The sequence below is a fragment of the Lipophrys pholis genome, assembly GCF_963383615.2.
Source record: "Lipophrys pholis genome assembly, chromosome: 22".
Taxonomy (NCBI): Eukaryota; Metazoa; Chordata; class Actinopteri; order Blenniiformes; family Blenniidae; genus Lipophrys; species Lipophrys pholis.
In genome coordinates this window covers 3966717-3981312 of record NC_137644.1, presented here as the reverse complement: position 1 = coordinate 3981312, position 14596 = coordinate 3966717, and the positions used below count along the sequence as shown (strand labels likewise).

At 48.5% G+C, this 14596-nt stretch overlaps 1 protein-coding gene across 4 annotated transcripts; it reads right to left on the bottom strand.

Annotated features, from left to right (window-relative positions):
- Nucleotides 1-1097: 1097 nt before the first annotated feature.
- Nucleotides 1098-12527, bottom strand: il17ra1a (interleukin 17 receptor A1a). 4 transcript variants are annotated; one of them, XM_080492200.1, is made up of 12 exons: nt 12228-12527; nt 10371-10499; nt 10171-10243; nt 9704-9850; nt 8358-8479; nt 7637-7763; nt 6774-6821; nt 5856-6001; nt 4719-4793; nt 4562-4631; nt 4170-4280; nt 2014-4094 (listed from the first exon to the last, which is right to left on the bottom strand). In XM_080492200.1, exons 4-12 carry the CDS (start codon nt 9840-9842, stop codon nt 2674-2676), a joined length of 2259 nt encoding a protein of 752 aa, XP_080348326.1. In that variant the 5' UTR covers nt 9843-9850; nt 10171-10243; nt 10371-10499; nt 12228-12527; the 3' UTR covers nt 2014-2673. The 4 variants fall into 4 exon arrangements, with proteins under 4 accessions (XP_080348323.1, XP_080348326.1, XP_080348324.1 ...); XM_080492197.1 differs by lacking the exon at nt 10371-10499 and having other exon boundaries at nt 1098-4094; nt 10171-10195; nt 12228-12495; XM_080492198.1 differs by having other exon boundaries at nt 10171-10383; nt 12228-12516.
- Nucleotides 12528-14596: the final 2069 nt, after the last annotated feature.

Here is a 14596-nt window from a genome sequence, read left to right as displayed (position 1 = left end):
CTTTCTCCACCTTCTCACCCGTACAAACACCAACAGCTCAGTGGGACCATGGGACAGGAAGACCCCTTCTAAATGGAGTCGGAAGGAAACTTTCCATCGCAACGTTTGACTCCTGAGGAGCCGAGCTTCTTGTCTGGAGGTCCGAGCTTCGTTCCGTAGAATCACTTTATATCTGGACACTTCTGTAATCTGTAATCTGCCTTCATCCAGAAAACACGTCTGGTCCAACATGACTGAGGGACATTGTGCAATCCGAGTCTAAACTTTGTTTAGTGCCTATTGTTTTAATCCAGGGTGTCAAACTGAGGTCGGTCGGATCTTTGTGGGCCACAACAGTAAACGTAGTGATAAACCCCAACAACTCCAAAGTTTTAGTAAAGAAACTTTAATCGAGCACACGTTCACCTCCTGAAGTAATTTTCTGTAAAATATTACAAACAAGTGGTAATTTGCCAAAATGTCGGAATGACAGTTTCTCTTCAGTCTGATGTGGTCCAAAAACCCGCAGCGTGCTATCCTAACTCATGCTAATGTTGTGACGCGTATGCAAAAAATTTTTTTCTCTGCTACGATCAGCGCTGCCCCCTGCTGGTCGATGTGTATTCTTAACCTTTATCCTCAGTGATACACTCCCAGAGGACAACTTGGGGACAAGATGGCATTTTTGGTATTTTTCCGTTTGGCAGTTTTCCCATAGCCGGATCGAATTCTGTTTGGAGGGTTCGGGTTCGGGTCTGTGGACCACATGTTTGACCCCCCTGCTTTACAGACCGATGGAGTTATAGAGGTTGAGGGAGTTGGTGCAATCAGTGCGAGCGTGGTGAGACTTGTGCCTTGTGTGGGCGACCGAGGAGGAAGACTGAGGAGGAAGACCGAGGAGGAAGGACACGCTGTGGACTTCCAGCTACTTCCGGACATCCTCCCGTTTTCAGGGCGTCAGTGGTCTGGAAGTCTGCTGGACACAAACTGGGCTTCATAGTATCTCTGACTAATGTGCAATGTGGCTGGAGCACTTTACACTGAAGCAGACGTCTGTAACCTGCAGCTGCTCTGGAGTGACTCTGGAGTGACTCTGGAGTGACTCTGGGGAGCGACTACACATTATCAGAGTTTTATTAATACAGACTCTTTCTAACAGACTCTTATCTCACAATTGAAGCGAACAAATATGACAATTGAGCTTAAAAAAATATTAACATTAAAACTGTAGTAAACAGTTCAGATTATAGCCAAAAAAGAAAAACAAAACTAATATTAGTCAGGAAGCCCCTACGTGATCTCCACCCTGTAAATGTCTTCACAGCTTCCGGGGCTCCAGATATTTGTTGGAAGGTTGACGGTTGCAGACGTCTGGTTCAGGTAGAAGAGGTTCTGCCTCGTGGGAAGAAGGACTGAGTTCAGGACGGATCTTAAACGCTGTGGATCCCGTTTGCTGCCGGTTCCCTCGTGGCTGCTGCTCTCCTGAAGACGACCGACAGGACGCTTGTGTGGACGGCGTCCTCTGGGTCTGTCGGTGCACTGAGAGCAGGACCGCTTCCGTTCGTCTTGTTGCTTATCGTATCTTGCCAAAGTAATTCAAATGTTATATTTTGTACTATTTTCTATCATTTTCTCGCCATCGCTCTATGAGGTCTTTGCTCTTTTAGCGACACTTGAACAACCTTCATGTGGATTTCTATATCAACCCGCCGCAGTTTGAGTCTTTAAAGTGACGCACAGCATGAGACACCAGTGGACATGGGACATTCAAGAAGCCAATCACGCCACAAAGACAGAGACTCTGCTTTTGATTTAGCCTTTGTGCGGTTGGAACTGTCTTCTGTCCTTTCTTTAACGTGTTGCCAGGGACAGTGGTGTTGTTTACAGACGGGAACTCGCCTGTACTGTAAAGTCATGTGCTCTGTAGCTGTACTGGTATAAAACAATTGATGTGCTGTGGCTGTAAGACAGAGTGTTCTGTGGTCCAAACCTGAAATAAACCCGAGCAAAGCGCTTTAAACTATGTTTTTTTTTTATTCTCTTTATTGCCAAGGAGCATTTTACCGACACCGCTTGTGCTTTTTCAGTAACTTCGTATGAGAGGGAAAAGTTCAGGATCCATTGGAGGCCGGATGGAAACAACTTCCCATGGTGCTCCGCTTCATAATTACAATAACAATACGGGACACTTAGTTTTAGCTTTGTAACTCAAACAATACTAACATGGTAAGAAGGTAGAAGAGGTTGGAGGGGGATGAGAAGAAACGTCAGGAGTTAAAGCAGGTTGAATCGGTAGGTCTGGCTTGTTGAGAGCTAATGAAGGTGAGGAAGAGGGAGTGGGTGAGGACGGGTGGAGGAAGGTGAAGTGCCGGTGGAAAAAGAGAGTTTGATCAAAGATGACACAATATTGGGGATGCGAGGAGACGTGGAAACTGGAACGGTCGTTGGTGTGAGTTGGGTGAATGACTTCGATCCAGTGAGAATATTTGGGGATTAATCAGTTTAACCTCAGATTGTTTGAAGCCAGGATTTTTATTTTCCAGTGTGCAGCTGCAGCTACCAACACATGTGCAGCGTACGATACTAGATTCAGTTTCCCACAGCGAGGAGAGCGTCGAGCCTACTGGCTACAGACGAGCTCGTAAGGACCAGTTTTATTTGTGAATCAGTAGAAGTCCGATCCTTCAGCATCTCTCAGTATCTCACATTCTGCTCAAACAGCGCCTCCTGCAGCCGGGCCAGCGCCACCAGTGGATCCTCTTTCAGACGGACTTCAGGCTGGGAGGACGTTTTGGATCCGTATCCCTGATCGGATCCACTGTTTGAACCTTTTACAGTCGGATCCAGATCCTGGTTTTCCTCCATCTCCACAGGATGAGAGTAAATGATGTCCGATGGAGGAAAGTAAGTGTCTTGTGTGCTGAAGCAGGACGCTTGTGAAGCATTCGAGTCCATCGTGTTCTGGAAGCTCAGCCACGTCGGTGCAACGGGACCAGAGAGCAGAGCGTCCTCTTCATCCTCCTCGGTGGGAATTCCACCAGAGGCCTCTTCACTGAGGCAGAACCGCTCCTGTCTGGGGAACGTTGGTCCGTTTATGACGGGCTGGGCGACGTAGACCGGCTCCCGACCGGAGCTGTGCACCCCCCGAGGATCCGTCAACACTTCGAGCAGAGCGGCTGGACGTTCATCTTCACACCCGGCGGGGATGACCGGTGCAACCTGTGCTATGGACAACATCTGTGGGTTCATCTCAGGAGCAACAAGGTGGATGTTCTCACCAGCGGTGCTGACCTCCACCTCTTGACTGTAGACAGGAGGCCCGTCCCTGAGCAGAGGAACACGCTCCAGAACAGGAGGCATCTGCAGCTGGTCGAGGGGCAGAGTGGCGTCCAGCATGAGTTCCTCCTCACTGTGGACACACTCCTTCTCAAACCAGTCGGGGTGTCTCAGCTGGTACGCCTGGAAGGTTTCGATAGCAAGCCGCAGGGCTTTCCCTGAGGGGCAGTTGAAGTACTCGTCTCCGCTGATGCCCTCGATGTAGTTCACCTGACCGGGCTGGTACTTCTCCATGTCCAGGATGCGGAAGTACAGCTCCTCAAAGTGCTTCATCAGGCTGTACTTGACGGCGATGTCAAAGACCGATGGCACGTCTTGTTCACAGCCGACGTCCTCAAAGTAGGCGACCATGTACTTTCCCAGCATGCCTGTGCGATGCATTTTGGGTAGGAAGAGGTTGAGAAAGGGCGTGAGTATGTCGTCAGTGGGGGAGAGGACGTCTTCTCGCAGCGTCACCTGCCCGTGACCACACATGGCCCTCCACTTGGCCTGGACGCCTCGGGAACACAGGACCAGGATTTTGTCCGAGGGGTTTTTCAGCTGCTGCTGCTGACACTCGAGCCAGCGCAGCCGCCCCACCACGCTGATGGAGGTGGAGTCCAGCAGGTCCACCAGCACCTTGGTGCCACACTTGGCCTGGAGGAAGGCGCAGAGCTTCAGCACCACGTCTCTGTACAGGTGGTGGTCCTGGGAGTAGATGACGAGCACTTTGGGGATCTGTGTCGGTGGCGGCGGCGGCGGCAGCGGAGGTTTCTCTCCCGGTCCGGCGCCAGATTTTCCTGTAGGAGGAGCCGCGTTAGCACAAGAACCACTGTCATGAATATTCACACCTTCAGTGACGGAGAGAAACTCACCCGACCTCCTGCAGAACAAACACACAGCCGCTGTGACGCCCACACACATGAAGACCAACCCCAGGACCACGAATGTGTACGGACGCACATCCGGGGAATCGCGAGGCTTTTCTACGGGGGCAAACGCACAAATCAGAAATCGGCGCTTCTGCACAAAACACTGTGCCACTAGTCCGAGTCCCTCCTCAGCAGGTCTGCTTCAGGGTGTATTTCCTTTATAAACTAAGCTCAACATGGAATAAGTGACTGATACTTCATTATAAACCAAAATAAAGCTGAAAGCCTGAAACATCCTTCAGCCGATATGTGATATATACAATATGAGAAAAGAAGATTCAACACCCAGAACTCTGGGAAGGAAAGATGTCCAATGTGTCCAATAACCAACATACCAGGACAAATATCTGAAGTGCGGCTGACTCGTCGACAGTCCTCGCCACACTGTGGAAACAGAGGTTTGATCTGCACAGAAGAAACAAAGATGGAGGTCAGCAGTGAGGCGAGAGGCCTGAAGTGTCACGCCACAGGAGCAGAAGTAAACAGGATCACCTCCACTTTGAACTGGCAGCACGACCGGGGCCACCGATCCAGGCTGAAGGTCGCGTTCAGGGCCGTCCGCCCCGCCTGGAAAACAATGGCCATCATTTCAAATGGTGGGACAACCGATTGTGATTCTTTAGATACAATCGAAAAACATGACCTGTTATTCACACACACACACTAGAACGCCACACTGAAGCAGTACCTCGGCCTCACTGTAGGGGGCAGTGCTGAGCACAATGCTTTTCTTCACATATTATCCAGCTATTCAACACGTTCACATTTGTCTTGTTGGTCCAAAAGCATTGTATTCAAGGTTTGTTGCCCCAAATCTAGTTTTTCCTTGATTTTCCTCCATTTGAATATTGGATCATAGGAGCTGCATTCAGAATCTGCTGTGTCTGTGTGAGCTGGACTGGCTCCGCCCACACATGCCCATCTTGGAAGAGGAGGAAGTACTTCCTCTCGTGGTGCCATGTGCCAGAGCAGAGCTGCCTAATTGTGGGAGGAGTCAAAGGGAGGGCCTACCTTGATTGGGATTGGCTAAACCCCCGATGACACTATTTAGGGTTTGATTTCTGATTGGCTGGTTGGAGCAACACACTTTTTAAAACCTGAAACAGGCCAGGGACAGAGAGGACAGACTGTCTTCACGTACTAAGTTGTGTTGTAATAATTCTTGCAGAATTCCGTTGTATTTATGACAATGACAATAAAGCATTTGAATCTTGAATCTTTAAGGAAATAGGTCCTCAAAACAAGAACATGGAAGTGTGTGGTAATTAAATTAAAGTTAATTAAAAGAAAAACTCAGAACATGATCATTCTGCATTAATCTAAAGGTCGAAATCTGAACTTTAGATTTTTTGAGATCATTTGCTTTTTTTAAAAAAAAAATTCAATCTGAACTAAAAAGACTGAAGTGTCTGCTTATTTAACCCAGACTGTGTAAACCTTTAATAATAATTAACCAGCTCCATGTGACACATTGTGAGGGAGGTTAAAGTCTCCGCGCTGTGTGAAGAGACAGCAGCAGACAGGACAGAAGAACTCTGGTCTATAGAGACAAAGAGGACACTCCGTTTCCTGCACTAACTTAAAAAAAATAGTGTTTTAATATTCTGGGTGAAATCCTCCGGACTCTACCTTGTAGAGGACGGCTGTGTGTTGGACTGACAAGCAGCTCACGATAGTCATGTACTTCTCACACAGAGAGTCAACCAGGAAGCTCACAGCCAGAACGGATCCTCCACCAACCACATCCAGGGTGATGTTGGGACGCCACAGGCTCCCTGAGACAGAGAGACAGAGGGACAGAGAGAGAGAGAGAGAGAGAGAGAGAGAGAGAGGAGAGAGAGAGCGAGAGAGAGAGAGAGAGAGAGAGAGGGACAGAGAGAGAGAGAGAGAGAGAGAGAGGAGAGAGAGACAGAGACAGAGAGAGAGAGAGAGGCAGAGAGAGAGAGAAAGAGTGAGAGACAGAGAGAGAGACAAAGACAGAGGGACAGAGAGAGAGAGAGAGAGACAGAGAGAGAGAGAGAGAGACAGAGAGAGAGACAGAGAGAGAGACAGAGAGAGAGAGAGAGATAGAGGGAGAGAGACAGAGAGAGAGGGACAGAGAGAGAGACAGAGACAGACAGAGAGACAGAATGAGTGAGAGACAGAGGGAGAGAGAGACAGAAAGAGAGAGACAGAGAGAGAGAGAGAGAGACAGAAAGAATGAGAGAGAGGTAAAGAGACAGAAAGAGTGAGAGACAGAGAGAGAGGCAGAGAGAGAGAGAGAGAGAGAGAGAGAGAGAGAGAGAGACAGAATGAGTGAGAGACAGAGGGAGAGAGAGACAGAGAGAGAGAGAGACAGAAAGAATGAGAGACAGAGGTAAAGAGACAGAAAGAGTGAGAGACAGAGAGAGAGGCAGAGAGAGAGAGAGAGAGACAGAAAGAGAGAGACAGAGAGAGAGAGGCAGAGAGAGAGACAGAGACAGAGTAACACACACACGTTACTCCAGGCCGTCCACTGGGAGCAGACGGAGCAGACGGAGCAGACGGAGGACTCGGGGTGGGACTCACCTCTGTCGATACAGAACCGGGTCAGATGCATTCTGGGATCGTCACAGTCTGAGAAAACAAAAACAAACAGCCTCATTGACTGAATCCACTCTCATGAGAACACACCGTGTTGAGCTGGTGTGTGTTGGTGATGAACTGACCACTAGGAGCAAACATGAGGATCCAAATGTCTTCGACTGTCTTATTACTACATGAAGTGGACACACAGGTGGGTGTGGTGGTGGAGGAAGACATAGAAGAGTAAAACAAGGTGCTGATCTGCTCCAGAGCCACAGAAGAAGAGCAACAGAAGAGATTCAGAGAGCTGAGGAAGCTCCTCCAGGCTGAACAAGTCTCAACACTACAACAACAGGAGCTCATCTACAAGTTAGAAACTGATACTGAAACAACATGAATGTTCAGACTGTCAATCACAAACTAAATGTGAAGGATCATCAAGACGTCCTCCCAGTGTTTCCAGGATGGAACAAAACTATGTGTGATTTAAAACGTGTGTCAGGTTCAGTCCTGGGAGCAGATCAGCAGGGAGGAAGGTCCTGCAGGGTTAACATTAACCACGTCATCATCATCACCACTTCATCATCATCACCACATCATCATCAACACCACGTCATCATCACCACCACGACTTCATCGTCCCCACGACTTCATCATCACCACCACGACTTCATCATCATCACCACAACTTCATCATCACCACTTCATCATCATCACCACCACGTCATCACAGCCACACAGACTGAGCAGCTGGAAACGTATCACAAAAATAAGAGATGTTGATTGTCACACACACACACACACACACACACACACACACACACACACACACACACACACACACACACACACACACACACACACACCTGGGACGGTGACGTCTCTGCTCACGTCGTACCAGGTGTGGTCCAGCTGTGGTCTGGGGACGTTGAAGACGGAGACTTTGTATTTGAGGCCGGGGTCCAAAACCAGCATGTCTGCAGAGAACGACCACTGAGGAGACATGAGAGAGTGTGAGTGTGTGCGTGTGTGTGTGTGTGTGTGTGTGTGTGTGTGTGTGTGTGTGTGTGTGTGTGTGTGTGTGTGTGTGTGTGTGTGTGTGTGCTGGAGACCGAGGTCCAGGACTTCAGTCAGAGGACAGTCACTGTCATGTCCTCTGAACAGTGAGTCTTAGAACAGGAAGAAGATGACAGGATGAACACAGAAACTTGGCACGCTGCCAGGATGTGACCAAACTGATAAAGCTGCACTTCCTGCTTTGCTCACTTTGACCTGTTGTGCTACAGTGAAGAGTGATGGTGGCAGTCTGAGGACGGAGACGTGCAGTCAACCTGCATTTTGACTGTTCCTCCTCCTCCTCCTCCTCCTCCTCCTCCTCCTCCTCCTCCTCCTCCTCCTCCCAGAACTCCACCATGAGGGAGGAGCGGGAGGTCAGATTGAGTTTCTGTTTACTTTCTGGTTTTTTTGCACCAATAAAATGTCTCGTCCCGGAAAACCTTCTTATTTAATGGTACCAGGTAAGAAAGTGTGAAAATGAAAAGCAACCCGATGAGGCTGACAGGACCAGAGGAGTGAGGAGACACTCACCTTCTCCCCCGAGGGACTCCTCATCGGGAGCTTGTCTTCGAAGGAGTATCGCACACACAGGTTCTGATTGGTGGAGAGCACCAGGACATGGAGCTCTGTGGCCTTCAGGTAACGGATGCTTCCTGCAGACACACGACACAGCTCACTCCCTGCTATCACACCAACCTCCTGTCCCCATCAACCCACAACTCGGAGGACATGCAAACAGGCACAGTGAAGAGTGAACTGGTGAAGAGTGAACTGGTGGGAGAGTAAACTGGTGGGAGAGTGAACTGGTGGAAGAGTAAACTGGTGGAAGAGTAAACTGGTGGGAGAGTGAACTGGTGGAAGAGTAAACTGGTGGAAGAGTAAACTGGTGGAAGAGTGAACTGGTGGGAGAGTGAACTGGTGGGAGAGTAAACTGGTGGGAGAGTGAACTGGTGGAAGAGTAAACTGGTGGGAGAGTGAACTGGTGGGAGAGTGAACTGGTGGGAGAGTGAACTGGTGGGAGAGTAAACTGGTGGGAGAGTGAACTGGTGGAAGAGTAAACTGGTGGGAGAGTGAACTGGTGGGAGAGTGAACTGGTGGGAGAGTAAACTGGTGGGAGAGTGAACTGGTGGGAGAGTGAACTGGTGGGAGAGTAAACTGGTGGAAGAGTGAACTGGTGGAAGAGTGAACTGGTGGGAGAGTAAACTGGTGGGAGAGTGAACTGGTGGGAGAGTGAACTGGTGGGAGAGTAAACTGGTGGAAGAGTGAACTGGTGGGAGAGTAAACTGGTGGGAGATTGAACAGGTGGAAGAGTGAACTGATGTGTGTGTGTGTGGGTGTGAAGAGATCAACAGGTTCTCAGCTGCTGGAGTTGTACTTGGTTCCCCAGAGCCCTTGAGCCTCACTGAGTTGTTGAAGAGGTACTAATTCTAGAAATCGTGGTCAAAGGTGTCGACAACAACAACAACAACAACAACAACTTCTGGTGTTTCCCTTTCATGATACATAAACTATCTGCAATCTGGAAGGTTCCAGTTGGGCTGCATGTTCTCCACCATGTTCTCCACCATGTTCTCCACCAGGTTCTCCACCATGTTCTCCACCATGTTCTCCACCAGGTTCTCCACCAGGTTCTCCACCATGTTCTCCACCATGTTCTCCACCAGGTTCTCCACCATGTTCTCCACCATGTTCTCCACCAGGCCGTTTGCTGACGGAGGCTCTGGACTCTGAGGACAGTGAGGATGAGGCGTCCTGACAGGACGACTGACCTCCATGTTTCATTCTTTGATAACAAGCTGAGCTTCAGGCGGGAGTTTAAAACACGATGACTTCCAGAACCTCCTAACGTCACAAACACCGTCGTGTTGGATCCCTACCGTCGTCTCTCAGGGTCCACTGAGCCCGGAGGACCGGCTGCAGTCCACCGTCCCCGTCCTGCCGGCTGCTGACCGACACCTGAAGACCCTCAGGACCACTGGGAGTGTAGGCATTGACCTTCAGCTCACCGGGGTCCATACAGTTACCTGGACACACACACACACACACACACACACACACACACACACACACACACACACACACACACACACACACACACACACACACACACACACTGTTTATAGTATTTCAGTTACTCATTATTTTGGATGTTTTACTCTTTTCTCAGATAGTTCGTGTGACTTATTCCTTATTTTCAGACTCAATGTCATTGTTGTGTAAAGATCAAACACACGGACTGTGTACAAGTACACACATACACACATAATAATCAGGAAAATACAGGAAACCGACTTTATAACAGTTTTATTGTGATATTAGTCTGATAGAAAAAGGCTGGACTCACTTTCACTGGCGGTGCAGTTCAAATCCTGTGAGTCAAAGAGAAAGGTGGAGATTAGAGAGAGACGAGGTCATCGCTAGAGTTCTCCAGACCGTCGGTCACCCCCGAGGAAAAGGTCATGAGTCACCAGGTGTCACTGGGTCAGAGGTCGACCCGTGACGGACAGAGCAGGATGTCGCTCCGGTACCCAGACGTTCACCAGCCTGACAAGCGCCACTGCGAAGCAGATCAACAACTCGGGAATTCATCCCAGAGTTTTCCCTTCAGGATCAGTGTGCATGGAAGGGGCGGGGCTTAAAGCGTCTGGAGAAACCCAGAGGAGCAGCTATTCCCTGAAAATATGAAGAGTTCAAACACGTCCACCGGAGATGAGGTCACGGGGTTAAGGAAAGGTGTTAGGAAGCTTCCTAAAGGAGTTAGTAAAGGTGTTAGGAGGCTTCCTAAAGGAGTTAAGGAAAGGTGTTAGGAAGCCTCCTAAAGGAGTTAGTGAAAGGTGTTAGGAGGCTTCCTAAAGGAGTTAGGAGGCTTCCTAAAGGAGTCAAGGAAAGGAGTTAGGAGGGTTCCTAAAGGAGTTAGTAAAGGTGTTAGGAGGCTTCCTAAAGGAGTTAGTGAAAGGTGTTAGGAAGCTTCCTAAAGGAGTTAAGGAAAGGTGTTAGGAAGCCTCCTAAAGGAGTTAGTGAAAGGTGTTAGGAGGCTTCCTAAAGGAGTTAGTAAAGGTGATCACGGTGGTGAGGCAGTCAGACTTTCACTTAGTGACGTCATAATAATGTGACTACGGCTCAAGTTAGTGACGTCTGCCATGGTGGGGAAAGAACTACAAGTTTCTGAAAATGAAGTACAGAAAGTTCTTATGGGTTCTAGATGATTTTAAATTGTTCTTGGCAGATTGTTGCTTTGGTAACTTACATGATCTGCTCCTTTTTCAGTCATCCTGAGTTTCCCTGAACGCTCCGATGAGCGGGTTCCTTTAAATGTAGCTGCAAGGAATTGTGGGGGACCATGAGCTGGTCTCCTTTGGTAAAGGAAGCATCAGTGGTTCCTAGGCTAAAGGAGGTTCTAAAGGAAGCATCAGTGGTTCCTAGGCTAAAGGAGGTTCTAAAGGAAGCATCAGTGGTTCCTAGGCTAAAGGAGGTTCTAAAGGAACCATCAGTGGTTCCTAGGCTAAAGGAGGTTCTAAAGGAAGCATCAGTGGTTCCTAGGCTATAGAGGTTCTAAAGGAAGCAACGAGCCTCCTTTCCTTTGCTTGTTGAGAATTCATTCAATCCTCATCATGGCCGCCACTTAAACACTTCCGGAGTGAAGGAAACGTCCATAGTTCAGGAGTTAGGAGGGACAATTCGGACGTCTCCGGAGTTTGGACACCCCTGTCCTAAGCGCTCGCTCAGCTCTTAAGCCGAACACCAATCAGAATCTTCAACGAACGGGCAGGTCATTTTCCAAGAGATCTGATTGGTCCGGAGGCGGCGCTTATATGCTGGTTGATCTCTGATCCAGAACATAAACCTCCTCCGGAGCAGGTTAGAGGGTCAGTATGTTGCCATGGTGATAATGAAGCAGCGTCGCAGGACAGAAAACCCCAAGTCCAGAGTCGTAGAGGGAACCGTTTGATGTGCACTTAATGGTTCCCCCGTCCTGCTGGGAGTGTGTGTGTGTGTGTGTGTGTGTGGGGGGGGGGGGGGGGGGGGGGGGGGGGGGGGTGCAACTAAAGAACCAAACCAAATCCACGAACCAAACAAAGACTCAACGAACTAAAGAACCAAACAAAGAATCAAAGAACCAAGGACTCAAAGAAAAAAAGAACCAAAGACCGAAAGAATCAACAAACTAAAGAACCAAAGAACCAAACAAAGAATCTAAGAACTAAAGAACCAAAGAACTGAAGACTTAAAGAACAAAACAACTAAAGAATCAAAGAACCAAACAAGCAAAACAGGAGCTTTTAGATATGATCTGTGTGTGTGTGTGTGTGTGTCTGTGTGTGTGTGTGTGTGTGTGTGTGTGTGTGTGTGTGTGTATGTGTGTGTGTGTGTGTGTGTGTGTGTGTGTGTGTGTGTGTGTACCTGTCTGGAGCAGCGCAGCTCGGACCCGGGCAGGACTCTCACTGCGGAGTTCATCGATGAGAAAAGTAACAACAACAGACACCCGCTCACACACATGTCGAGGCTTCAGGTGTGTGTCGGAGTGTGTGTCCTCAGTTGGTGAAGTCAAGGAGTCTCTGTCTCTGTCTGTCTGTGTCTCTGTGTCTGTGTCTCTGTGTGTCTGTCTCTCTGTGTCTCTGTGTCTGTGTGTGTCTCTGTTTCTGTCTCTCTCTCGCTCACTCTCTCACCCACACACACACCCACACACACTTCCTGCAGGAGGGAAAACACCTGAACTGTTTACTGTAACTCACCTCAGGCTGCGTTCAGGACGCCTCGGAATGTACAGCTCTCACTGATTGGCTTAAAAACAAAGGAACGTTTAATCACTTTTTAAAAATCACAAATATGACATCGAGGCAAGAATATATCGGTTTATAGAAAGCCGGAATTTTAAAGACAAACGTGAGAATTTTAAGAACAATAGTCCGTGTTTTGAGATGAAAAAAGTTTGAATGTTTAAAGGACATTTAACATTTTTAAAAGGCTTTAATCTTCAGTAAACCAACAGCAATCAGGGCATTTCTATGAACAACTTAAAAAAAACAACTTCAAACTCCAATCTTAAGTGAATTAGTTTGTTTCAGAAGAAAAATCTGTCACAACGTCAACATTGCTGAACACAAAGTGTGTGAAATAAACCACAAAACCTACAACGAAGTACTATATATATCCTTTTCCCACAGACATTGAAGGCATCTACAATCAGAAGTTCTCTTCCTGGTTCCTCTCTCAGATTTAACCCTTCATGGGCCAAACGACCCCCTGTGGTAACCCAGCACTAAACATTGTGCTGTGATGAAGTCTTACATGTAATATTGGGTCATTCTTTGTAAAGTATACAGTTGTTGATCTGTAGTACTATGTTATTATTGCGTATGAATGGATTAAAACAGAATATTTCCTGACTTTATTAAAAAAAAAAAAAAAAAAACCTTCAATAAGTGGTTAAATTCTTTACGTTCCATGAAAATAAGACGTCATATCGTTTTTGCTGATGACGCACTGTGTGTGAGGGTGTGTGTGTGTGTGTGTGTGTGTGTGTGTGTGTGTGTGTGTGTGTGTGTGTGTGTGTGTGTGTGTGTGTGTGTGTGTGTGTGTGTGTGCGGCAGCGGGGTTTCCCACACAGCACTCAGTTGCACTGTGAGCTTTATGCCGCCAGATGGCGCACATACACTGTATTATACGATGAATGAAAGAATCTGGTCAAATTCATTGTTTTTTTTTTTTTATTGTAGTTTAGTTTGTTATTCACTTTGACTCCAGTTCACACACACACACACACACACACACACACACACACACACACACACACACACACACACACACACACACACACACACACACACACACCGCTCCTCAGCAGTGTGTATCAGTGTGTAAACAGGTTTTTCTCTCAAATGAAACGGACTTTCCCAGAAAGTCCCCGAAGAGAACTCTGTTCCGCATCAACCAGGAATGTGAACGCTCCCCGAGGGCGTTTCCGTTTGGCGCGTACGCAATCGGATGGCAGCGCCGTGGAACCGGTTGCAGCGTTGATGAAAGACCCAGTAAAACACGTCATTAGCTTCCATGCGGTTCTCCAGTGAGGTGAACGCACCGCTGCGGTGCGATGCCCGGCTCTCCTGAGGGTCTTGGATTCAGCGTCCCGACATCCAGAACTTTTTGGGGTCTTGTGGTACCCGGCTGAGGAGCGGCGCTCCGAGAAGCTGTGCGTGGTTGGAGGCGGCGTGGGAGAGCTGGGAGTGAGAAGGCCCCGACAAACGTACGAGTTTCCTGTGCTGCGTTCAGCAACGCCGTGACGTTGAGCGTCGAGCAGAGCTGCTCCAGAGTCCAGCTGGAGGAAACCAGGACCTTCTCAGGACCTTGTGTAACTCGAGGAACGCGAGGACAGAGTCCAGACGGTCTTCGTCAGCAGCTGCTTCACACATCACCTCCACCGCCCCTGCTCAGTCTGAACTCTCACACATCAAACTCACACAAAGTCCGTTGCAGGAGACATTTTATATCTTTTATTGTTTGTTCTTTTCATGTTTTCATGTTTTCACCTGTAAGCTGGGTTTAAGTTCACACACATGGGGGCAGTTTGGGGTTCAGCGTCTTGCCCAAGGGCACATCGGCATGTAGGCAGGCAGAGATGGGAATCAAACCAACCAACCTTCTTATTGGGAGACAACCGCTCTCCCAGCCGAGCTACGCCGAGAAAGGTCACTCACCTCTTCTCAGAGTTTCTGCCGCCCCCTGGTGTCCACAGCGGGTACTGCGGGTAAAACGCCTCCATCAGTGTCAGT